Here is a 27,167-nt window from a genome sequence, read left to right as displayed (position 1 = left end):
ACTAAACATACATTTCATTTTAGGCTTTCTCCTTTAGCCTGGCTTCTATCCAACACCTCCTCTGACCCAGTCTGCTTTCACTAGTTGCCTTTATTTTGGCTCTTGCCCAATTTCCCTCATATATGGATAACATTAACCAGTTACTGCCCATAACAAGACATTCAGTATTTCAAGCTCCAGTGCATTTGGAGTTCCACAGACAGCTTGTGCTCCATCCTGTTCTAGAGCAACACACACCCAATCACAGTCATACCTTCTCTCAGCACACACGGAGAGCTTTCCTGGCCCCTGTGGGACAACACAGTGTCTTGTGCAATGTGACTCCTGACAGAGAGAGTGTACTCAGGAGTCAGTAGCTAAAACTCATCATCTGGCAGTTCTATTTGCAGTCCTATTGTGTGCCCTCTGAGCTGCCTTTGGATCAGTCTCCTCTGGACATTGATCTGTTTGTCACATTTGTGAGGCCACACCTTGAGTGTTGTGTTCAGTTCTGGGCCCCTCAGTTCAGGAAAGAGATTGAGGGGCTGGAGCGGGGCCAGAGAAGAGCAACGAGGCTGGAGAAGGGACTGGAGCACAAGTGCTGTGGGGAGAGGCTGAGGGAGCTGGGGGTGTTCAGCCTGGAGAAGAGGAGGCTCAGAGGTGACCTCAGCACTGTCTAGAACTCCCTGAAGGAAGTTCTAGCCAGGTGGGGGTTGGTCTCTTCTCCCAGGCACTCAGCAATAGGACAAGGGGGCACGATGGGCTCAAGCTCTGCCAGGGGAAATTGGAGATCAGAAAGAAATTCTTTGCAGAGAGAGTGCTCAGGCATTGGAATGGCCTGCCCAGAGAGGGGGTGGATTCCCCATCCCTGGAGGTTTTTCAGCTGAGATTGGCCATGGCACTGAGTGCCATGATCTGGTAAAGGGAGTGGAGTTGGACCAAGGGCTGAATTTGATGACCTTGGAGGTCTTTTCCAACCCAATCCATTCTATGATTCTATTAAGGATCTGTTTCTACACCCAACCCGCCCCAGACAGGCAGGTCTGGAGCAGGGATGGGAGGTTCTGTCCCACTGCTTCATGATTACTGAAGGCATTCTGTTCTCAGGAACCCTATTTTGTGAGGACAGAAAGGAAAGGAAGAGCTCTGTGCTTTAGATTTGCTCCTCACACCCCCCACCACAGGAGGGGAAAGCAACACCATTACTCGGTGTCATCTGGATCCCGGCTGGGCAGGGAAGTGAGCGACGGGAAAACTGGGGGAATCTTCCTCTGCATGGAAGGGGGAATGGCACACTCTGGTTCTGCTTCCTTGGCTCCCAGGGAAGGAATGAGTCTGAGGAGAAACACAAAGAGTACTGATCAGGGACTCCCCACCAGGTGATTTCCTCATTGTAGGGGTGCTGCTCCCAGTATTGGTAGGAAAGGCATGAAAATTCACCAACTCAACAAACTCTTCAGCCAACTACCATTTATAATCCCCAAAATCTTTGCCTAGAATCATTTCTCCCACAAAAGGAAAAGAATTCATCTCTCCAGAGCTGGAGAAGAGGTGGAAAGGAAGCTCTTTCTCTGCTTCTGGCAAATGAAGACAGTTTTTTCTTGTTTTACTCATCAGCTTTCCTTTACTTACAAGCGGAGTAGCATTTAGATGGAGCTGTAATACAGTAGTACAATTTATTAACCAATAAATCAGCATAAAAATGCAACTACTCTACTGCAAAGGCAAGAAATTACTTTGGAACAACAGAATCTACAGAAGTAGTGCCATGTGGATCCTGTAGTCAGCGGGGCAAGATCATAAGAATTAATGACTGCTTGCCCTTCTTAATTAGGGAGAGATGGAATTGTTGCACAGATCTCAAAGGGAGGTATATTTAACACTACAGTTCTTGTCCCAAGTTACAGTACTCAGGTAACAGAAAAGGCACGGATCAGTGAATAATTTTTGCAGGAAATATGTGGGGAATTGACAAAGTGTTTGGAATGAAATCCTATAAGGAAATAAACTTTCTGAGATGAGCAGAATTTGTTTTGTTGTTCCTGAACTCTGCACAAGAGTCTTAAATGATCATCAGTGAGGACTTCACAGTTCAATGTACTGCATGTGAGCAGAGATGCTGACAAAATCCTCCCTCCTCCATATTTAGCTCTGCCTAACAAAGTCCATCAGTGACTACACCTACACAACTTCACGTTATGTTCTACAGTAGCTGCAAACTTCTTTTTTCTTACAGTATAATTATTTTCAAATACTTTTAATACATTTGATCTCTTTTCCAGTCTGAACAAAGCTTGCCAGCAGTTCACTGTGCAGGAGAAAAGATGGTTAACACAAAGCAGCACTCACTTCCTTGACAGCTTCAGGTTTAGACACATCCTGCTTGACCCCACAGCTCAGTTCCAGGTGCTCACAGGCAGTCTCATGTAGATGGACATGGCCAAAAATGATCCAGGAAACACAGGGCACTCACTCTACTTTACTTTGTCTTCATATCTAGCACTTTTAAGGTAAGTAAACTAGAGGAGTCCATCTGCAAAGGTCTTCCATAGTGCCCATAAATTAAGTAGATGGCCTGCTCAAAAACTTTAAAGTTATTATTTTGCTGAAAACCAAATAAACCCCACCTCTCTGTTCTTTAAGCAATACTGTATCTATTTCAGGCCAAGAGTTTTCCTTTTCCCCCTCACCTTTTTTTTTTTAAGTTTAATTAGAAAGTAACAGGAAAATAATGATTTCACAACACAGCCCTTTCATAAACACACAATTATGTTCATTTCATGAGAATTTACCTTCACTGTGAAATCAATCGTCACAGTCTCCACTTAGTCTATATTACTGAGTCACATTTGATTCCTGTCAGAGAACTGTTGACTTCTGCAGTAAATCAAAATGACAGATACTGTTAAGTTTCCTTCTGCATCTATCCCCAGGTCTCAGCTAACTCAAGATGGTTTTTCCTTCTATGCAATGAAATGAGTATTTTCCTGGTAACTATATTTCAGAGCTGGAAAGGTTTTCATAAGTGGAAAAAATGCAGTGCATAATCCAGGAAACTATTGAAATGTACAGTATCAGAAACATATGGCTGGAGCAAATACCTATGCAATGAGGGCTGGGAATGAAAAAGAGAACAGGCTGATTAAAATTCTTTTCTGAAAGGGATTTTGCTTGAAAATTAAAATAACTTAATTGAAAATTAAGAAAGTTTGCATAGTCAAGAAAAAAATAATGCTGCAGATTATGAGGGGTGGGAGGGGGTGGCAAGAGATACAGAATAATCTTCATGCTATCATGGAGGCTGGAACAGATGATTTTGCCTTTGTTCTTTAACGATCTACATCTTTAATAGCAAAATGGTTCCATAACCAGGACCCTTAGTGGGTAAACTTTGAAAGAAACCTGATTTCTTTCTCAGTTGCTAATGATTTTTTAATTAAAGAAATAACCGTTCCATCACCTCCCAGCAAAAAAACCCCCCTCCAAACAGAAATTAAGTTAGTTTCTTACATGAATTTTGAAAAGCCAACCAAATTTACATGCACTCCTCCATCAGAAATCAAGAATCAATGGGTTACCATAGAGTAAAACAAAACTCTTTATTTCAGTGTATCTTTATCAATTCCCTGTTTCAGTTTCCCTAAGAATCCGGGATGGGAACAGTCCCCAGCCAGAACACTCTACTTGAGAACCAATATTCCTGCTCCTGCTGACACATCTATGAATTTAGGAGACAGTGGAAAGTGATACTAATCTTGTTTTCACCAATTTGTGCCAGAAGGCAGACTTTCAGAAATATCAAAAATCATCTGGTTTACAGTAACAGCAAAATTGCTGTTGCAATTAGAATTCAATAAATATTTCTTCAAAACCAGCTTCTGCCTCCTGTAAATCTGGAAGGCTGTCTCCATGATCTGCCTCTCCTCCTAAGGCAAAGGTATTTTGTCATCTTATTGCTGTGCCCTCATGTCTTAACATGCCCTTGTAGATACCAGGATGTTTTTGGAGCAGCTTGCAGAGGCTGCAGGGTCTGTCACAGCCCTGAGGGGCTATTACAGACATGGCAAACATTTTAGCCATCTGATTTGGAAATCCTTGCTGTCCACTGTGCACGAAGATCAAGCGAAAATGTGCACGTCCAGCTATGTAACACCCAAATAAATCCCAAACTTGCCAATGGAAACACAGGCTTCTCTTGGATTTTCACAGCAGTTCAGTGATTAATATCTAAGATGATGATAATATTCAAAGCCTTTAGCCAAACCAAAGCAGAAACAGTGAGCTAAAACGAACAAATTTCTCATGGAAGGAAATTAATACAGCTGGTATCAGCCACCAGGACAGTCACCTTCCCTGACTGATGTGTGTGCAACACCAGGATGATCCACACGTACCTACAGCAGCAGCATCAGAATTACATTCCTTTCCAGCATCTGGAAGTTCACATATGATTTTAAAAACATAACAAGTTTTTCAAAGCTTTTTTTCTGTGCTGCAGAAATGCAAGTGGTCAAGTGTTTGAAATCTTATTCCCAGCCAGTATGTGTGTGCCACACTTCCAAAGGGCACCTCCCTGCAGACCAGCTGAGGTGGCAGCGCACCAGGCAAAGCCTTCCTGGGCAGTTCACAGTGAGACTCACGTTGCATCTCCCATTTCTGGGGCCAGCAGAAACCCAACAGCCCAGAAACCCCACGCTTTGCTTTTGCCGTGCAGGAGGGAGGGGCATTCCTCGCTTCTGAAAGTTCTGGCCACTATTTCTGGCCAGTTCAGGAGCAACAACAGCTGGATCTGCGGGGACATCCAGCCTTCATCATTCTGAACATCTGAAGGTATTGCTAAGCTTTGGTGGTGATGTCAGGGAGAAGCAGGTGTGAAAAGACTTGGCAGAGAAGAGGAAAACAAAGGCATCTACCCATGCTACCCCTACAATTCACTTTATCTGTTTCCCCTTAGAATCATAGAATCAATTGGGTTGGAAAAGACCTCCAAGATCAGCAAGTCCAACCCTTGGTCCAATTCCAGTCTCTTTACCAGATCATGGCACTCAGTGTCATGGCCAATCTCAGTTTAAAAACCTCCAGGGATGAGGAATCCTTATCTGCTGAAACACAATTCCACTGAGCCAGGTACACATGCAACTCAGTAAAAAACATTTACAGGTCACTTGTATGTCTCTTGCCATGTTTCCTTGCCTTATTTGTGCACAGTGATCTGAATTGGCTGTGCATGAGGAGGAGATTCCAAAAGAGCACCACACACACCACTTACACCAGAGCCTGAAAGGAAAAGTGTGAGGCAGCAACTACAAAGCAAAGATTCTATTAATTGGGGAACTGGAGGAATCGCATTCACTCCATTCAGCAATGCTTGAATACAAATAAACAATCAAATGACTCCCAAGATTAAAGACAGGCAAGATTTTCCACTGGAGAAAGTGAAGAGCAATGACACTTTTGTGATTTACCCCAGCTGAATCTGGTCACAAGGTACACAAGTCATGAATATTTTGGTAAGCTTAGGTGATTGCCAAATAAAACAAAAATAGGATCAGGAGATGATTATTCAGCTGTATGGAAGAACCAGATGACTAATCATGGAGCTGTTTCCCCCCATGGAAGCTTGGAGCTTTCATCCCATGGTTATGCAACAGCAAAGAAGCAGATAAATCAAGAATATCAAGATCCTTGTACTCAACATGGTGGAAATACCAGAACTGCACTTACAGGTATTAAAATGCTCAGCTAGGTAATAGTTTTATAAAAGTATCTGCAGAACAGCACATTTTCTTACCTCTGTTCCGTGTTAAACAATGCAAAGATATGTTTGCTGGACATGAAGCTCTTTTCAACATCTCGCACTTTCAAGTTGTCCAAAGGAAGCATATATTTCTTCTCTTTTTCCTAGAAAAAAAAGTAGATTGAAATAACATTATGTGAGAAGTGTCAAAAAAGCCTGGTCTCATCAAGCTCTGTTTAGTTGGTAATGACCTTAGTATATTTGTTATCATTAGGAAATACCCAAAATTCAAATGTCTGCTCATCTATCATAGACATACCTGGAAGAGAAATGAAACCTTAATTTCAGTGCTGTTCTTCACTGAACCTTTTAAAATGTTTCTTAATAAAAATATTCCACCTCAAACACATAAGCATCTACATTTATTATTCTTTATTCCCCTAAATTCGAAAAAGGAAAGAGTCAGACAACGGATGTGTAGGGTGTCTGATCAATCAAGAACTCTTTTACCACACCTATACAGCAACTGGAGCAATCAGTAACATGAAATTGATCTCCACCTTGAATTATTTTTATTAATTATTTAGAGCGGCATTTGATGACCCAACAAGTAAATTTTCATTCCTCCAGGGAAAAAACAAACCCCATACAAATCAATCACCATCCATACCATTATCAAGGTTTTATATGTACCATCTACAAACAAAATCAGACCCTAATCTAACCAGCTTATTTCTCCAAATAGGAATGATCCACTCATTCTTCCTGTTGCCAACTCCTTTTGCAGTTTCATCACAAACCTCATTTACAGCACAATCATTGCAATTTCACCTTTTCTAACTTTCTTCCTTCCTGTCACTTCCAATTAAGGACTAGTGACACTCCTGATGTAAGAACAAAAAGGCCCTTAGATTATTAGCTATTTCCACTGTTAATCTTCCTTGAAGTCCTTGCACCAATAAACCAAAGCAAACCCCTCCAATCTGCTTTGCTGATGCTAAACAAAAGTGACCCAAAGAGCAGAGGGTGACATTTGCATGCTCAGTACCCTCATTCTGGTCTCACACACCACGATGTCACTGCAGACAAGGGCACAGTCCAACAGCTCTTAAAAGCCACTAAGGTACCTTTAGGGCTGGTGCCACTGCCATGGCAGGAATCGAGGGGGAGTGGATTTATGCCTTGAAATTTGTGCTGTGGGTACTAAATGGGGTTCCCATGAATTTGGTTCCCTGACACTCTACAGAATTTCAATATATCCCCAAAGCTGGAGAGGTTGGGATTCCTTTCCAGTCCCTTTCCTGCCCTGGTGAGGCAAGGCTGGCTGGTCTCTGCCCAGCCAGGAGACAAGTGCAGCACCACTGGAGTATTCTGGACTGGGACATCCACTTTTGGGGGTTGCTCCAGACAGAAACATGCATGGGATAACAGTGTGCTGTGTGCCATGGGACGGGACAGAGGGGCAAAGCAAAGCAGGGCTCGTGTTTCTCAGTAGGAACACACCAGAGTCACTCCCAGTGCACAGAACTGGAGGAAGGCCTCGCCAGGCTGTGTGTTCTGGGAGGGCAGATGCAATTCAACTTGGCCAACCTTCAGCAGATTGCACAACTAAACTGGACGAGAAAGGCCCTAAGAGTGAAACTATAAAAATACGGTGACACATCCAGTAACAGCTCACTTTCCTAGACAGCCTCACACCAGGCCTCAGCAGAGGAAAAAGCATATTTCAAAAGCCTTCTGGAAAAGCCTGGTTCCTACTGGCTTGTTTTCTGAATCCAAAAGTTATCCATTTCAGTGTATTACACAAAAAAGTATCTGATGGATTTTCAAATTGCCTCTGACTGAGCCATCCTAGAAATTATTACCCACAACAGATTATACATATGTGTATTCTTCACTCTCTCATCCAACAACTGCCAGGAAGAAGACCAGTTCTGTGCCAGTCTACAGCTGTTTATCACAGTTCTTATCTGTATTCTGCCTCCAGGGAACAGACATTCTCTGAAGCTTTGGGGCTGTCCCTGAAAGGACAGTGCACCATCATCCATTCAGTGACTTACCACTGATAGAAATAAAAGTAAGCAAAGTAAACTCGTAATTTGCCAATAAAAATAAATAATAGTAAATGACACTACATAAAGAACATACAGATCAGATATTTATGTATGAAAATTAGAGTACACTGCCTTCTAATATTGATTTCTTATTGTAAAGATCTGTTTTGTTACTATAAACTTATTTCCTAAACAGTGCTGAGAGCATTTAAAAGGTAACAACGTGTTTGCCAAAGTGACATGCACTGGGAAAACATTCTAGTTCAGAAATTCAGGAGAACACATTAAACTTAGTATTAAAAGCAAGAGGTTTTTTTCAATCGAAAACTTGATTGGATGACAGTGTAAGACACTTTGTATGCTATTTCAAAAATGTAATACAGGTTATAAATATTTGGGGCAGAAATACTGCATTTGGGCAGATTTATTCCATCATAACTAAGGAAAAAACACCCAGATAAGCTTAATTTTTATTACTTAAAACTTACCTTTCAGTATTATAGAATATACTTATAATGATTTAATATTAAATCACTAAAAATTTAAGATGTTTCTGATGAAGTGTTTGCTCTGACAGACATTGTTTACTGACAAACCAAGTGACCACAGATGCACAAAAATAGAAATTGATGAAAAAACTATACCAAGAATCTGACTGTCTAAACAAAAAATCCACAAGCAGGAAAGTTTTATAAATGTTTGATGCCAAACTGTGAGAAAGTGTTTCTTCTGCAGCCACCAGGAAAAAGGAAATGCCTACTGAAGGCTAAGAAGTGGTTGGTATTTATTTACACGGCCTCCTACCCACATGCTGAGACAGGACAGTTTCCAAGAAAGTGAAATCACAGGGTGCCTGTGCTCCAGGCAGAGACAGAATGTCACATGTGAAAGATCACAGCTAAATGCTGCTTAATTCCAGGAGAAAGGTATTGCTGTGAAAGGCAAGTGTGGCAGCAAAACTCATGGCAAATTCCCTATTCCAATGTGGGAGAAAATATACATACATGGCAGACAAGCAAATTCAACATTTCAGCCTAAGCTCAATTAATAAATAGTATGTTATGGTAGGGCAAAAAAAGCTGCAGGCAGGGTTGTCTGTGCATGTAGGGCTGGAAAGAGGGAATGCAGGAGGCCTGGCAGGAATGGGGCTAGGCACCCTTCTACGAGTGACTGCATGCACATAACTGTGGGTCCAGTTTGTCCCCCTCAGCATTTGTTCTTTCTTATTTATAGATTTTTATTTTTATAATGGGGCAGAGAATTTAAGCGTGACATGAGGGGAAAAACCAGCACATGCTGATCTCATGTAGAGACTTTGCCTCTCTTTTTCCAGAGTAGAGGAGAAGAAGGAAAAAGTGGGAGGCAGCAAGGCCCATTCCTGTTCCTGTGACATGAAAAAAAATTCCCCATACTCCACCTTAGGAAAACAAACGAACCTGCTGGCCTGGGGAGGCCTTCCCACCCTGGAGACGATGTTTCACCACCCCTGGGCTGAAGGAGCACTCACATCCTTAATGGACTAGTTCTGTTCTCCGACAGGCAAGTGAGTGCCAGGAACTGACAGCATGATGTAAATATGACATATTACAACTGCCCCTTCCTTCTGCAGTGTTTAAATGTACTAAAAATAAATACTGCTCAAGTCCAAAATGGCACAAGGGATACAAAAAACACAACAGCAGCTCCCCTTCCCCCAGCAGGGTCTCAGCCAGCACTTCCAGGCTAATGAACTCCACTGCATTTTCAGACAGGGGCAGAAACCGCTTCAAAAAGCTTTCTCTGCTTTTGGAACTTTCAGGCTCAGTCAGAACAGCAGAAGAGACCTCAGACACAATGTCAGCTGACTGGATGATAAGGGGAAGAGAATATGCTTCAAAGAAAGGAGATAGTTAAACTACTTCAGCTTCTTCCAGTTACCAGAGATGATTCTCATTTGTCACTTGGGGATGGCTACAGTACAGCAGCCACTGCAGGACAGACTCTACTCCCCAAGAGAACTGCAGAAAAGTTCATGCAGGACAATTCAAATGTACAATACTCAGATTCTGAAGGGCAGGTCTGAGCCCAAGTTCAGCCTAATCACACGTTTGGTCACATCAAGGAGAACTGGGCCGGACTGTTCACCCCTTCCTGAAGCTTTTTAGAACATCAGCTTCCAAATGGAGGGTCATGACACCAACCAAAACCTGTCTATGCAGACTGGGGGGGCCACAAGTTCAAAGAAACCAAGCTCCCATCTGAAAGAGCAGGTCACACCGGAACAGTTGGCACAACTGCAGGTTTACAGCAGGATTCACCCTCTGCATCTTTTGTACTGAAAGTACAAATCCCAAGAGTGTTTACTGAGACCCAGTGTGGGTATCCACAAAATGCCCCTGCCATTAATATGAGGCATTGGCAAGAATTAGGTATTAATGAGGCAGAACAGTGAACTGCCTTAAAATCATAAACCGAAGAAGGACAGCCTTGAAATAAATCTTGGGAATAGCAGAGAAAAAGGTTGGCATTTCTGCCTCTGAACTAGCTTTTCAGACCAACACGGTCCTAGTCTCTGCATTTCTTTGCACATTAATAACTCAGGGCTAATACTGACCTGACTCCCAGGCACCGTGCTTGACCTTGCTTCTGCCAGCAGCTGCTGGTGGTAGGGCACGGTGAAGGAGTCCTGCAATCAGGGCACTACAACGTTCAGGTGGAACATCAAAGCCAAGCAACTGTCTGGCAAAGCAGTTACAGCAGCAGAGGCAGAAAAGCCCCAAAGAAAGACGTTCTATCGTACTCTACTATTGTGTATGGCCAGATCAGCACACACATTTTACAGAGACACAAGAAGCAGTGCCTTGTGAACCTCCTGAGCCAGAGTGATCCATATTAAAGAAAGAAGAAGCAAAATAATAGGAAGTTTAAGGAAATGCTGGTGGTCTATGCCTGTTTACTCCTGAAATGGCTCAGACTTGTTTACACCCAGGAGCTCTCACTGGCACTGCTAGTCTACTTTGATCAAAGAGCAAACTATTAAGATGCCTCAAACCAACCTTTATAGTAATACCTTTAAATCAATAGCCAAGAGTTAACCATAGTCTTAATATACCCAAGAGAATTTGACTGTGCTTCTATTTAAGCTCGTATTTCTCTCTTGGTTGAGAAAGCCACACAGCATCTTCACAATGGCCTCTGCTCCACCACACTTGGCTTTAAAGCACACTCTGAAAAACGAGGCCTGAGGTTCTCACACATCACTGCAAAATTTTGAAGAAAAACAAAGACAGTTATTTTATTAGAGACAACTTCGCAGTGTGGGATTCAGGCCTGAACGTGCTCCTGGATACAGCTGTATAAAACATAATTCTAACATGTCTAAAAAATGAAGAAGGAGCTGCTTTAACAGAAAACAATGCATACATAAATATTCTAATGTTTTTATGAAAAGCACAGTAAAAGAATGCTCAGGAAGTTGGAGATGAGAAGAACATGTTTCTTCCATCTATGCACCTCTCTCTCCCTCTAGTCCTCTGCAGGCAACTCCAAAATGAAAATCTCAAGACAAAAATGTGACAATGGCTCAGGGTGATAAGCCAGACTGTTGGAAGAACAGAGCACACGGCACAGAGCACAAATACCAAACCTTATATTCCTTCAGTGTTAAAAGTCTTTATCTTTCGCCATGGTTGAAATGGTGAGTTTCTTACAAATCAAAACTGAAACTGCAGCTAAAAAGGATAGACCTGATGACAGAATCAAGCTATTTCAGGTTTCAGTTATTATCTTCTGATATTTTGCATTTTTACTACGTTTTCTAGGTAATGATGCACATTTCTGGCACTTGCATTTTTTTCCCAATCTTTTGGTATCTTTTCCCACAACTTATTTAAAAAAAAATTTCAGAGGCTTGTTCATATCTCTGTTGTTTCTTCTGAATTCAACTATGGGACTAAACTCAATGCTCAAGTTAAATCAGTCCTTAGTCTGATCTGATCATTCATTTCCCACAGTGTTTTTCTCTCATAAGAACCAGTATTATATTTGTTTCTGCACCTTCCTTCCGCCCAAACTTCGTCAGGAATAGAACCACAAGAGTTCACAACTCCATATTTGAAATCCTCCATCCTTTTAACAAACAACCACTGTTGTCTTTCTTAAAAGCACTTTAGTATCCTGCTACACTTAAAGCTTTCCCAGAAAGAAATACGGGCTGGCTGTACATCACTATTTTGCAGCACAGGTTTCCAAGTTTAACTGAGGGTTTCCAGGGAGCTGAAGTTGCCGCTTGCATTCCTGCAGCACACACAGAGCAAAACCTCACACCCATCTGCTCTGAGCTGGATAGCCCCATATTCCTCCTCCTCCTTGCCACAGAAACATTACGGAGTGCTCTGCTGAGTGCCCGAGCTGCCCCTGGAGTGGGAGCTGACAAACCTGCTGCCCCAGGGCAGCTCCAAGGGGTGCTGTCTGCACAGCAGTGCCCATGTTATAGAATCACAGAATCGATTGGGTTGGAAAAGACCTCCGAGATCATCAAGTCCAACCCTTGGTCCAACTCCACTCCCTTTACCAGATCATGGCACTCAGTGCCACAGCCAATCTCAGTTTAAAAACCTCCAGGGATGGGGAATCCACCCCCTCTCTGGGCAGCCCATTCCAATGCCTGAGCACTCTCTCTGCAAAGAATTTTTTTCTGATCTCCAACTTCAATTTCCCCTGGCAGAGCTTGAGCCCGTGCCCCCTTGTCCTATTGCTGAGTGCCTGGGAGAAGAGATCAATCCCCACCTGGCTGGAACTTCCCTTCAGGCAATTCTAGACAGTGCTGAGGTCACCTCTGAGCCTCCTCTTCTCCAGGCTAAACACCCCCAGCTCCCTCAGCCTCTCCCCACAGCACTTGTGCTCCAGTCCCTTCTCCAGCCTCGTTGCTCTTCTCTGGCCCCACTCCAGCCCCTCAATCTCTTTCCTGAACTGAGGGGCCCAGAACTGAACACAACACTCAAGATGTGGCCTCACCAACGCAGAGTACAGGGGAAGGGTCGCTGCCCTGGGCCTGCTGGCCACACTATTTTTGACACAGGACAGGATTCCATTGGCCTTCTTGGCCACCTGGCACCCACATAAACATCTTTTCCACTGTCCATCTCTCACTGCCCTCAGTAATGAGGTGGCTAAGCAGGCATCCCACTGCATTAGCACAGAGCCTGAAAGGTTGGATTAAATAAAAAACAATAAAAGAAACTCAGTAATTTCACTGGTACTCACTGTACCTTTACATAATCAGTGCATCAAACAGAAGGGTAACAGTTTGTGGAATATATAAAAAATTCCATGTGATTTAGGACCGCCCCTCTCCAAAAGAGGTGTTTATTATCACAAGTGAAGGACTGGTCTTTCACTGGTCTGTGCTGTCAGTAAAAGGATCAATCTGAGAAAGGGTCTGATGAAGAGGAAATCTCTGTTTAGCTCCTATTAGTCAGGATCTTGAAAGGTCATTTTGAATTTGGGAAATCTTGTCTGGGAAAGAAGCCAGCAATTCTTCTGAAGTGGTGCTGGCATTTAAAATTGAGAGAAAGTCCTGAGTGATGAACCAGTGACAGTCCGGAAAAATTCTGCTGGATGCATCCAGTGGCTGACCCGAAGGTAGAGGGGGGGAAGAAGTATCTTTTGACCTTTTTATCCATTGCAATGCAGCCTGCTTTGGACAGCTTGTTTTTCTCTACTGGTGCTCACGGTTTTGTTTTTCACTCTTCACCCAGTGCAGATGATCCAACAACCACAGGGGTTTGTGGAGCCATAGTGGAAGCTGGAGGGCTCTGGTACAGGATGTCTGTGCTGGCAGAGGGCACAGAGGGACAACGACACTGGTTTAAACTTGGTAGTAATAATGCCAAGGTCAGGGGTTCAATCCCCTGTGTGGGCCATTGACTTAGGAGTTGGACTCGATGATCCTTGTGGGTCCTTCCAACTCAGACTAGTCTGTGACTCTGTGACACGCCCGGGGCTGCGAGACTCGGCTCTCCAGTTGTGTATGGCTTTTCATTCATGCTCTTTACAATTCTGTTTATTACACCTGCCTGTGTGTGTGTATAAAAATATTTTTATATATGTACACACACATAAGTTTTACTGGTGGGATTTTTATTATTTAGAGAAAAAACAGAATTCTTAAAACCTATTCTCTTCAAATGGAAGCACAGCTCAGATTTCAGCCTCGAGAATGATGGTCAAACTTCCCCAGTTCTAACGATCTCTTGCATTAGGAATACTAAGATAATACGGAAAAAAACAGTAAGCTGAACTGTATTTTCAGCTCCCTGCATTCCCTTATATTGTACATAGAAAGAGAACCTCACATTTATATGTCTCCTGAATTTCCCTGTTAGGCACACAAAGAAGATGCACTTTTGGTACAGCATCCTCATTTTCTGCTGCAAAGGTATTTCTTAAAGCTCCTACAGTTTTTGTACGCATTTCAGTTTCTATACACTGGATCCCAGAAAAGCTCAAACTCAGGAAGCCACCAAATACCTTTCTCTGGGTACTAACTGAAGTGTCTGGAGAGATGCCACATCCTTTGTGTGCAAGGAGAAGAAAACCCTTTTACTAGAATGAAAATGACAAATTTGCAATTACATAATTTCGTCCAAAACTTTAAGCAGGATTTTCCTGAGGCGACACATCTGTGTCTGCAAGACTCCTGAAGATGCAACATAATGCACACAGGCAAATTAGTTCGTGGCATTTATACTGCCCTACTTGCTTGTTATCATTAAAAGCTTTCAGACAGTAATCAATTTCACTGTGGTGGAGATTACTGCAAAATGCATTAAGAAGTTCACGCCTGTGGCAATGGTCACTGAAAATATTTTGGAAAGCATCCCAGAAGTATAAGACTTTTTCCAGACATCCGAGAGAAACTCTGCTGTGACAGAGCTTCTGGTGTCAAGACTTCTCCCCCATCACCCCTCCTTTTTATTTTTTTTATAGCAGCATTTTTTAAAAGGGTACACTTCAGATTTTTTCTTTCATTTTTTCTTTTTTTCTTTAATCAAGCCAAGATACTTGGATCATGGAAAACATTAACTTCTGAGACAACTGTCTGAAGTTATCTCCTCCCCTGCTCTTCATAGTATGTACAAATATTCCCTAGCTTCTTAATTTCATCAAAGAAAAACTGTTGAATTACAAGGAAAAAAGTGAGAAAACCACCTGCAACATTTCTGGGGTTTTTTGTACAATAACTAGCTCTGTGATGTTCCTGTATTAAAACAACAAAGAAAACTGAACACACCATGATCACTAAGCACTGTTTCTGCTTTATATAAAGAACACTACTTTCAAATGTTAAGTGAAATAATGCCATCAAATCTTCAAGAGATGTGTCTCAGAATTTGACAAAAGATATCCTAAAATAATTAAAGTGAGGTTTAGGAAAAACCTGCAAGCCTCTGTCCTTGGAAATTAATAGCTATTAGACTGAAATCTCCCTAGAAATATCATCAGGAAAAGACTGTTTCCATGAAGGTGTCCCAGACTGAAACACTCCTGAAGCTCAGAGCCAAAGCTGCTCCTCAGACTGACCTTGTCTCTGCTCTGTAACTAAAGACAGAAGCTGCTTCTGAATGCACATCACCTGTGCCAGCAGGTACTGAAATGTGAGTGGGGATTGCAGATTCCATCACAGCAAACCCTGAACAATAACTCAGCTCAGAAAAAGGAACCTGACAAACATGGGCCTGGGAACAGAGAACAAAAGGTTAGTAGAACAACCAAGAAAAAAGAAATTTTCCCTAACATCCAAACTAAATTTCCCCTTGTGCAACTTGAGGCCATTTCCTCTTGTTCTGTTACTTGTTACCTGGAAGAAGAGACCCATCCCCACCTGGCTACAACTTCCTGTCAGGGAGCTGTAGAGAGCAATAAAGTCACCCCTGAGCCTCTTCCTCCAGGCTGAGCCCTCCCAGTTCCCTCAGCCATTTCTCACCAGACCTGAGCTCCAGACCTCCTCCAGCACTGCTGCCCTTCTCTGGACTTGCTCCAGCACAGCTTCTGTCATTAAAAAAGTGACTGCAAGGTGTCAGGCAGTGCTACTCTACCACTGACTCCTACCACCAGGATTATGTCAATTATGGTAGTTTAAATCTGCAGGCACTGCATATTCAATTAAAATGTTCAAGTGTTGCTCGCCCCCAGGCAGCTCTTTGCTGGTAACAGCACATTGTTTTGTGCACCATGAAAGACACTGGACACGTTGCTAATCATTGCAATGTGCTGCTCACCTAGAATACAGAAAACAGAGGTCCTGCTCCAGCACCACCCTAAGGGAAAAGTGTGTCAAACATACAGCACACACCTGAAACAGGGACAAAGTACTGCCTTGGCCATGTTGCTCCCTTTAAATGCCATGGTGAACTCAGGCAGGTGTCAGCAGGAGGTACCACAGCTTGGGGGAGCTACAGCAGCACCTCTGGAAGGAATAACCATGGACTGTTCAAGTGTTATCGTTGCCCTCTTGCGTGATAGCAGAACTTGGTTACTTCATTGACAGACACCTCTGTGAGCTCCACACAAGCTCACCCTCGTGGCCCTGCTGAACCACAGCGACAGGACAACACCTGTACTACCAAAGCCACAGATACTGCCAATCCTTGGCACTGCCAGCAGCTCTCCCACAGGCCCAGAGCACACCATGCCAACACACCATCCATAGCCATGCCTGCAGCCAGCAGGGCAGAGCACACAGCTAAGAAACAGGCACATTAAACACTCTGCATCACAGCACATCTTCAGGCAGTTTCCCCACCCTGGAGGTGACAGCCAGAGGCTTCTGCTCTGACACACAGAGGCAGATCGTGCCCTGTCACAGCCCAGAGCTGGGAACAAAGCTGGACTGCCACTGTGAGGGCACAGGGGGAGTGGGGTGTTCGAGTCAGAAAACAACATCTGTGATGCTTCTGGCTGCCAGATTAATTTTTAGCAAAGGAGCAACAGGCTCTCAGTCAACCAGAGCACATCCTCATCTCTCAGGAGTCCCAGCACTTGGCAGAAGGAGGCATTTCCCTTTCTTCTGCATGGTGGATGAGGTCTTCAGGAACTGCCCAATGAAGATTCTTGCAGATATATTCCCTGGCTACCACAAAATAACAACCTTACTAAAAAAATAAAAAATATTTTTAATTGTTTTCCTACTTTTCTCCATACCTCTTCCAATCCAGACTAACACCAAACCTTATCTTTTCTTGCAATGACATTTAAAAATATGTCATTTCTCCTCTGTATAAAATAACATCATCTTTAAAGAATTCCAGTTCTCCCATGTCTGGATTCCTGCAATCAAGTATTACTCTGATTCATACCTAACACCCTCTTTCATTCCATGCTGTTTGCTCAGGGAAGAAAACACAGACTGAATACACCATTGTATAGACCAGGAGTTGTGTTAAGATGACAAACGCCTGCATTTACTTAATCATCTTTGTTAAGATACTGTCAGTTGGACTCCCTAGGAGCACAATTAGGGAAGGATCTCCCTCCCAAGGAAAAAAGCCTCTAACCAATGATCCAAATAGATGTAAGACCTGTCTTCATCATGCCCTAAACATGTGCAGTGTGCAGCTTAGATAGATATTGCTAGTGAAGTGATATTATGAAAATAATGTTTTCACAGATTCAAAACCAAGGTGTGAATGTTTGCTCCAGCAGCACTGGCTGCACATGGTTAACCTCAGCTAAGAGCCTGTGAAATGTGCAATGGCTTAGGGAGTCTCCAGGAGTTTAAGAACTCTAAACAAGTGATGGTAATGCAAGAGGTAACCACATTACTGCAAATACAGAAGACAATAATAAAGGTGTCCTGAACTCTGAGAGCTGAAACGCCTGCAAAAATGTTGAAATTTTGTAGTATACAGTTGTACTACAGACAGGAAAGTTGAGCTGCTGGTTCTCTGGGAGAAAATGGAATATTTACTAGGAAACACAGCACTTCCTCCACAATGCAAGTCTTCATCAACGCTGACTCAAAATATTGGAGACTACCAATTCACTGCCCCTAAATTTGTAGGACACTATTACGTTTGTAAAGAGTCACTCCAAAGTACGTACATTAATTCTACACAACACTGACACACGGCACTGAATTCCCAGACAGTCAGTCAAAGTTCTGGGCAGGAAACCAAATTCCATGACTTTTTTTTTTCTTTAAACACGATGTCAAAACACTCCTATTACTCGTTACTTGTGCTTTGAAAGATACACTCCATTACTCCTCGGTGTCATTGGCTCTCACAGATCCTGCAACCAACAAGGAACTGCTGCTGAAAGAAAGAGTTACAAACAACTGCTCTCCAACACCAGCACACGGAGGGGGTTTCCATGGGAAAGCTGCACGGGGACAACAAAAATCCACGTGAAAACAAGACAATGACCTTACAAATACACGTACAAACTCAGACTCCAGTAAGGAACCTGCAACAGTGAAACAAACTATCAAACTCCCAAGTGTATCCTTTTCCACAAATAAATTCGTTCTAGGATTGAGTCCAAAAACTGAATTCATACAACTAAGCCTTACTGGTATAAACCATCTTATTAGCTCTCAATAAGCTCATTTCACACACAGTTAGTTCTATTATCAGAGGTCAACATTTAAATGCTCTAAAGTAATAAGGAACATTTTAGACAAATGTTCTTTCTGCTCTTTTTTTTCTGAGGACAGTCAAAGTGGAGAGGAACAGCTTATTGCAAAGTTGTCCATGCAACACAATTTAAAAAAATACAATGTAAAGCAAAGAAAACATTTCAGTTAGCTCCCCTCTTCCCTCCAAAAGCCTCAAAAGTATTGAAATAAAACACTGAAACAAAGCATTCATTAAAAAATATTCTAATTCTGCCCAAGAGCTATTGAAACATCATATTCAGCAATTCAATTTTCTGTAATCCGTTTTTTGCACTCACATTACCCAAGTTAAATGTATATTTTAATTATTGTCTCAATTAATTTGTTTTGCTGAAATAACATTCCATGCTCCTCTGAGGACATTCCCAAGGTTACAAAAACTAGATTGTCTACCAGTTTGGATTTGTTTTAAATGTCTAATAATAAATTATACTGACATAGCTTGAAATAATGAGGGTTTTATACTAATACTTTACCAAACTATATAATTACCAGTAATTCCCAGGAAAAAAGTACATGGCAATAGACAAGGCTAAATTTATGTATATTTAAATAAAATAAATTAAAAAACTAATTGCCATTACTCAAAAAAGAAAAAAACTCTCCCAAAAACAAGTGGTTTAAGCCTGAAAAATTTACAGTTAAAAGAAATTCACATTCCCCAATGGCAACAAAACACCTCAAATACATTTCAATCTGCCCTGAAACTGCACTTCAGAAATGGGGAGGGGGAGAACCTACTTCAGACAGGGGGAAAACACAGTTTAGTCTAAGGACACGAAACTAGAGATTAAAATCCAATTCATCTGGCAGCTGCTCAGAGCCTTTACAGGTGAGCCCCCAGCCCCTTGTTTTTCTTACACTCACTTCCATTTCCCCCTTCTTCTCCACAGCTCCTGCTAAAGACGTTTGGAAGTGCTTTTCAAGTTGGGAACCACAGAAACGGAAAGACAACTCTGGCCAGAGAGTGGATGTGGACAAAGAGCACTCACTGCTCTTGGTGCCTTGGCAGAGAAGGTCACTGCTCGTAGAGAGAGGGAAAGCACATGGTGCACTCTCACAAAACTGACTCTGCCTTCTCCTTACAGGTAAGACAAGATGTGAGCACAGAGACCTCTGATATTTTCTGCAGGCATAAACAAAATCCCAGACCATTTCAGAACACCAGGACACAAAATCACCTTTATGAGAAGCACATCATAGAATTTTCATTTCCTCACTGATAAGGAGGAAAATTTTATATACAGTAACAGGCATATGCCCCTTAATCTAAAATAATTATACTCTAATTACCGTTGGATTCTAAATTCCCTCTGCTTAAACAACATAAAGATCTTTATTATTTCATTATTTGGATCACTTAGCACAAAAGTTGACTCATGTCAGGTGCTGAGTTTCATAAGCACACATTTAATTAATTTAAATTAGGCTGCAAGTGCTCAACTTTCTCTGCAGTTTAAGAAAATCTTCACTGCCTTCACACACACTCTCCCTCTCACTGCCCCCAAACTTCTTCAAAAGAAAATATCAAATCACAGAAGAGTTTGGCTTGGAAAGGGAGTTTAAAGCTCACCTCATTCCACAACCCCTGCCACGGGGAGGGAAACCTTCCACTATCTCAGGGTGCTCCAAGCCCTGTCCAGCCTGGCCTTGGACACTTCCAGGGATGGGGCAGCCACGGCTTCTCTGGGCACCCTGTGCCAGGGCCTCACCACCCTCACAGGGAAGAATTCCTTCCTAATATTTAATCTAAACTTACCCCCTTTCAGTTTAAAACCGTTGCCCCTCGTTCTGCCACTCCCTGGCCTTGTCCAAAGTCCCTCATCAGCTCTTCAGGAGCCCCTTTAGATATTGGAATGTGCTCTAAGATCTCACTGGAGCATTCTCTTCTCCAGGATGAACAATCCCAACTGTCTCAGCCTGTTCTCAAGGAGGAGGTGCTCCAGCCCTCTGAGCATCTTCATGGCATCCTCTGGACTCATTCAACGAGAGCTGTTAAATACAGAATGACAACGTGTCCCCTGTCTATCCATGTCCTAAAGGGGAGGTGGCTCTGGGGTGGAGAAGAATCTAATGAGGATGACTTTAAAGTAGTTCAGAATATCTCAAAGAAAAAAGACCCAGCGCACTGACCTGGAGAAGAGGCTGCAGAGATGGCAATATGGTTACAAAAAGGTTATGGAAGAAACTGCTGCACAGGTATCTAAAATATCTATGGACTGACTTACTAATGGCACACAAAATAAACAGGAAAAACTAGAAATTTTCAATACAGAATCAAAATTACTTAATTGATCTAACAGAGAGCTGATGCTATAATTCATCTGGAAAGCCAACATATCTTTATACTGTTGTTTAGGAAGCCAGACAGAACATAATTGCAGAAGCGTCATCTGTCATATCAAAAGCACATGTATTGGTGTGGGGTTGGCACAACACAGAACAGTCACAGAATAGAAGCCAACAGAATGTTCCCAAAGGCAAATGAGGAACAAAGAGCATCATCACCATCACAAGAACTTTCATTGATCTCTATAGAGATTCAGGGTATAGGACTTAATGAGATGTTTTAACTAAAAGAGACATTGTGGAAAAAACTGACTGCTTGGTTGAAAGGAAAACACATCAATAGGCAATGCTGAAAAAGATTCAGTGTTCAATTCTTCTTTTACATGACTCTTCACTAAAAAGTCTAAGAAGCAGTAAAACTATTGCAGTTAGATATCAGGAAAATAAAATCAAGTTAAAGAAAATTAAGCACTCACATACAGTGCAAAGTTCAGTCAAGTCCCCACTCCATTCTCTCAGTTCTCTCGGTTTTGAATCAACAGCCTAAAGTCTTAAGAGTAAAAATTCTGCAACTGATGTGTGTAAACCTCTTATCTAAATTACATAGAGGAAATAAAACAGCAAACGCAACTTAAAAAGCATAAGAGCTGCTTGGAACTAAGCCCTACTCTTACTCTGTTATTTACACTGCAACCATCAGCTCTGCTACACGAGACAACACACAACCTTCACCAAAAACACAGCCTGACATTCTCAAGTGTTTTTGTATTTTAAGCACATTCTCTTTTCCTCTCTGCTCTACCCCAGTGCAGACAATTTGGTATATTCCAGGCCTGCATCCACCAACTCCTTCCCTCCCAAACTGCTTTTTCCAAGTCGCAGCTCCTGTGCCACGTTCCTCAGGACGGTGCTCGGGGTGTGTGTCAGACACAGCTTGGCAGAGGTGCTTGAGACAGGGACATGAGACAAGGGCTCTAACAACAGAACTAAAAAACTCAGTTTACCAGGAATGAGTAGCAACTTCTTATCCATGTGGGCTGAAGGCACCAGCACCCTGTGCTTCCCCACCATGAGAACAGCCACTCTACGGAACGAACTGCGAGTACAAACCAAACCCAGAGACCAGGGGCAAGACCAGCTGAGCAGGAGATTAATCCACAGAGGCACCTCCATCTTCCATTGACAAGGCCAACATCTGGGTCTGCTCCAAAAACAAAGGGCTCAAGACTCTGGGAAATCAAGCACCACGCCTTCCTTTATCCCCTCCTGGCTGGGTACCAGCCTGGCCCAGCAGTGGCCGCTCATCTTTTCCATTTGGCAGAGCGGGGTGTTGGTCCATCATTTCAGTAGCAAACGATTTGCAGAAAAGCATCATTTCATGTGTCTCACATGAAGGCTGTAGGAACTTCTGCACTGCACACAGCAAGGAAGGTCATTATGGAAATAATAAAGAACTTAGAAGTCTAAGCTTCTTCTAACTTGTTCCAATAAAGTGTTGGTTATCCCCAAATTAAGCTCACTATATAAACTACCCCCAAACTGTTGAGTAATTTTGTTTTGTAAGCAGGGAGAAAATACAACTATAAATGCCTGGAGTGTCCTTGCCCACATTTTGACCTCAGATGCCTAAAGGCACTCGCTCTGCTCTGCAGTGTGGAATGCACTCCCACAAAGCACCCGTGTGGAATCTTTAGAGGCTATTTTGGAAAAGCCTAATAAAAAGATGCTTCTTCCCAGACTTTCCGCTGTTAGCAGCACAGCTTACTGACCACCTCTGTGGATGCTTACACTTTCCATAGTATGTCATACAGATGGGATTTCTGATGTGTAGCTCCCCATTACAAAAAGCTGACTGAAAATTTATAGTTCTCAACAATGAGACAAGGGAGGAAGCAAAGTTCTCTTTATGTAAGGATGCATCCGTCTTCACAGTGAAAAAAGAAAATATTATTTTCATGAGGTTTACTGCAAATTTATTACAGCAATTAAACTGTCCAGCAAATCTCTGTCTGTATCAATTTATTTCCAGATTCAAAACCAGATGCAAAAACCACCTTTCATTTAATTTGATTGTTCTGACTTGGGTAGAGTGTGTAGAAACAGATATTTTGGCAACTCGTTGCTAATTAGCTTTCCTAACTCTTTAAAGCTGTTCTTGCTATGTTTTTACTACAGTATTTACCAGAAAAAGGGAGGTGATTAAAAAATTGTTAAAATCCTTGTTCCTCCTGCAGCAGAAAACACTAAATGTGTCTGCACAGAAGAGGGTTTTAAAAATAGATCTCATGAAACAGCTTCCCAAGAACCCACTTTCTGGCTGGCCATGGCTTCAGTGTTTCAGCTGCACAGCAAAGGGTTACCAAACCCCTTGGCACTAAAAACGCCCATTGCCTACTCCACCCATCAGGGCTTCTCAACCTTACCAAAAATGTGCAGGATTTTTAACCCCTTGTTGAACACTGGCATTGAAATGCTGAGGCAATATTTTTTTTTGCCTTTATGCACTTCATAATGGAACTCTGCACTCTCTATAAGCATCAATTATTAAACTGAAGTCTTGAAGAGAAGATGCATGGTATTTTATGGGTGAGTTTGCAGTCAGAGACATCTAATCTAAAACAAACAAAACCAATGCTGTATTCAGTGGTGTAAGGTCCTACCTGTTCCTCTAAGCACCCAACTACCACACTGTAACTTTAACATTAATTTCCTATGTTTGTGAATATTTTTTTCTCCAGCATAAACAGAAGATGAAATCTAACAAGTCACTGACTGCTGCATTTCCTCTGTGAAAGCTGATAAACAGAAGTTTCTTTAAACAAAGCACATACTTAAGCTATGACCTCCACTGATGCCAAGCATCCTCGAGATGAAAACCCAGTGTGATTCCAGGAATCCTGTCCTATGGACATCCCCAGCTGCATTAGAAAAGGAGAAAGGAACCCATGCAAGGAAAATAAAGTTTCATAAAGCCAGGGAGTGATCCAAATGCTGCCCAGCCCTTTGCTGTGGGGGCTGCAGCACTCTATTATAGATTTAGTTCCTCTTCAGCATCTGGCTGCTTTGACAAACACAGTGATCTGATTCAGGACAGGAATTGCTGCTTCTCAAAATGCTGTCATATACACAATGTCAAAATCTGTGATTTTTTTTTCCCTCAGCTTTTTCATTATGGTAAAGTTTTGTTTACATTTAACAGATAACAAAATTGCAGACTGAAGTCTGATTTTATGTTGACAGTATCTCTTTACAGTGAGTTTAACAACAAGATAAACAGTAGAATCAAAAACCCAACCATAGCTTTTAACTTTGCATCTTGTGTTTTAGTTACAAGACTATTCTTTCTTGCAAAATATTTAAACTTCTGCCCTGAGTTTACTTCTCACTTGTTAGCCTGGCAATAAAGTTAAAAGGGCATTGCAAGCAAAAGCGAGAAATGAAAAGGAAATATTTTAGATAAACAGATAGCACATTAGATATGCTTAGAAACACGTCTCTCTTAAGACATGATGTATCACATAAAAGCTACTCACACCAATTAAAGTTATAGTCTGTTTTCATGACCTTTATCAATAGCCAAGGATCCAAGGATTGACCAGAAGTTACATAAAAACAAATAACAGAAGAGATCCCGTACGCAGTCCTGTGGCAGTGATTAATCCCACAGTAATTAAACTAGAACGTTTCTATTTATACAACCCTTATTTTCAGACTGCAGTCATTGTCATCTTACACTGACGTTTTTACCATCCTCGTGCCATCTCCAGTCTCTCCCACTTACTAAGTGACTCCAGGAATGGGAAAACCAACAAATTTTGTTTTAACAGAACACAAGGGCACATCAACTCATACTTAACTGATTTCTTTGTGTGTGTGTGTCAGTGTGTTAATCTTGTTGAGGCTCCAGGTTCCAGCAGTCAGTAACACAGATGCGTTCTGGCTAAGGCACCACAGGACAACACTCCCTGGAAATACTTGGTTACCCCATGGAAACCTTTCATAACCAGAAAAGAAGGGCCCTGGTCACTCACTCAGGATTCCCAAGAGAAAGGCAGGCAGGTCAAAGCTCCTGCAGCCCAGGGCACACAGTGTTCTGGGGCAGGTGTCAGCCCACCATCAGCAGAGTTGTGGGGTCTGCATTCACCACCTGCCTGATTTTTCCCACTTGGACCTATGGGAGCTTCAGTGAGGGCATTCAGAGCACAACTGCTGTTCCTCCTGAACTAAGTTTCACAGACATGAGGCTTCAGGGATATTCTCATTCCCTTCAAGTCGGATATGCCAAGATGGCCATTGTGACAAAATCCACCGAGCTATGGAGTGCAATATTCACTTTCATGAAAAGACAGGATGTTACCTCCAGTGGTGATGGCAACCACGGGGACAGACAGGCAGCAGAACTCAAAATACAAGTGAGAATTCAGTAAATGACTCAACAACACTGTCTACAGCATGGGCAGATGCTGCTCTGTCCCTCAGCACCAGGAGAGAGAGGACACTAAGGCAAAATAAAGCATTACAGTAATTCTTCCACAATAAATGTGTTCGAATATCAGCCTCTCTCATTTGCCTTTATAAAGAGAAAGAATGAATTCAAATACCATTTCTTTAAGGATCCGATCTATGAGTAAGAGAATTCTGAAATGAATGGAAAAGAGGAACAAAGGAGCACACCCACCATACAATTCTCCAAGGGCAGGTAATCAACAAATCAGAATTAGTGATGCCTTTTCTCTACAATCCAGGATAGAACTGCCTTCAAAGATGTAAGGGAGAAAAAAGCCCCTTCTCCTGAGCAGAACACAGAAATGCTCATGACAACTAACAGCCTGACAAACTAACCAGTTTTCTGATCTCCTTCCTAATAGCTTTCACTTCGGTACACACGTTGTACTCCAGCTGCCAAGACAATAATTTGGATGCCTCAGCTATAAGAAAATACCTTTCAAAAATGAAGTTATTACTTTAAACTACCGAAAGATTTAATAAGCTAACTCACTCACCCAAGGAACCAAAATAAGCCATTAGTAAAATGTTTTAGCCAAAAAACTGCTATAGTTATTAAGTCTGTTACTTGTAGATAATCAGGAGAGATGGCTCAGTAGAATTCAGTCATATTCTGATTACTGGTTAAAATACACATTCAAATGTGTGATTCTATAATGCAATGGGAGCAGAATGTGGGCAATTCTGAGAAATGCAGATACTGCCAGTCTACTGCTAAACTCAGACTGGTGACAGGACTGTCACCATCACTTGCAATGTAGGAGCATCCAGGGAATATCCCAAACTGGCACTGTAAAAATACTTGTACGTTTCTTGCCCCAAGGGCTGACAATCCTCCTCACCATGCCTAAAAGCCTGAAGGCCATTCTGGCAGCCTTCCAGTCATAGAATCATAGAATCGATTGGGTTGGAAAAGACCTCCGAGATCATCAAGTCCAACCCTTGGTCCAACTCCAGTCTCTTTACCAGATCATGGCACTCAGGGCCACGGCCAATCTCAGTTTAAAAACCTCCAGGGATGGGGAATCCACCACCTCTCTGGGCAGCCCATTCCAATGCCTGATTACTCTCTCTGGAAAGAAGTTTTTTCTGATCTCCAATTTCCCCTGGCAGAGCTTGAGCCCGTGCCCCCTTGTCCTATTGCCAGAACTTCCCTTCAGGCAGTTCTAGACAGTGCTGAGGTCACCTCTGAGCCTCCTCTTCTCCAGGCTAAACACCCCCAGCTTCCTCAGCCTCTCCCCACAGCACTTGTGCTCCAGTCCCTTCTCCAGCCTCGTTGCTCTTCTCTGGCCCCACTCCAGCCCCTCAATCTCTTTCCTGAACTGAGAGGCCCAGAACTGAACACAACACTCAAGGTGTGGCCTCCCCAAAGCAGAGTCCAGGGGAAGGGTCACTGCCCTGGGCCTGCTGGCCATGCTATTTTTGATTCAGGCCAGGATTCCATTGGCTTTTCTCTGATGTAGTTAGACTCTATTTCAAAGGCTGCAAAACTATATCATGTCAGGAAAATGAGGATTATTTACAAACTGATAAATGTTTTTTAAGACTTGCCCCCGTGCAGCCTCACATAACATAAGCACGAAGTGTCCAGCTGTGCAACCACATAACAAACTGCATCTGCTAGAACAGAGCAGGGCTTGGACTAGGTAGTTTAGTAGGGTTTAAAGTCTACTGAAAGGAAACATCCCTCCCTCATCACTATTACTTCAGGTTCTTCTTCCTTGTCTTCAAAACCACAAACATCAAATATCCTCTGCTGGACTGACCAGTACTGGAAGAGTGAATAAGAACACAAGAGAACAAAACACACAAAGTGCTGCTGAAGTGCTTTTTGTCAGTAGAGTATCATTCTGCACACAACAACTCTGAACTCAATAAAAACCTGTTCCCAAGGGGCTACACTCAGGTCAGTAAATCCTGAATTCTTATGAGGTTACCACCACAG

General features: G+C 42.5%; 1 protein-coding gene across 2 annotated transcripts in view; it reads right to left on the bottom strand.

Moving 5' to 3' along the window:
• The window catches only part of DNM3 (dynamin 3), a 174,187-nt gene that overhangs the window by 60,990 nt on the left and 86,030 nt on the right, over positions 1 to 27,167 (bottom strand). For both annotated transcript variants that reach the window (XM_071564770.1, XM_071564769.1), the window contains one exon: positions 5,771 to 5,880. In XM_071564770.1, the coding sequence (XP_071420871.1) occupies positions 5,771 to 5,880 (110 nt within the window). The remainder of the gene's footprint in view (positions 1 to 5,770; positions 5,881 to 27,167) is intronic.

This window comes from Pithys albifrons, chromosome 10 (assembly GCF_047495875.1).
Source record: "Pithys albifrons albifrons isolate INPA30051 chromosome 10, PitAlb_v1, whole genome shotgun sequence".
Lineage (NCBI taxonomy): Eukaryota > Metazoa > Chordata > Aves > Passeriformes > Thamnophilidae > Pithys > Pithys albifrons.
This window is presented reverse-complemented; position numbering and strand designations above follow the sequence as displayed.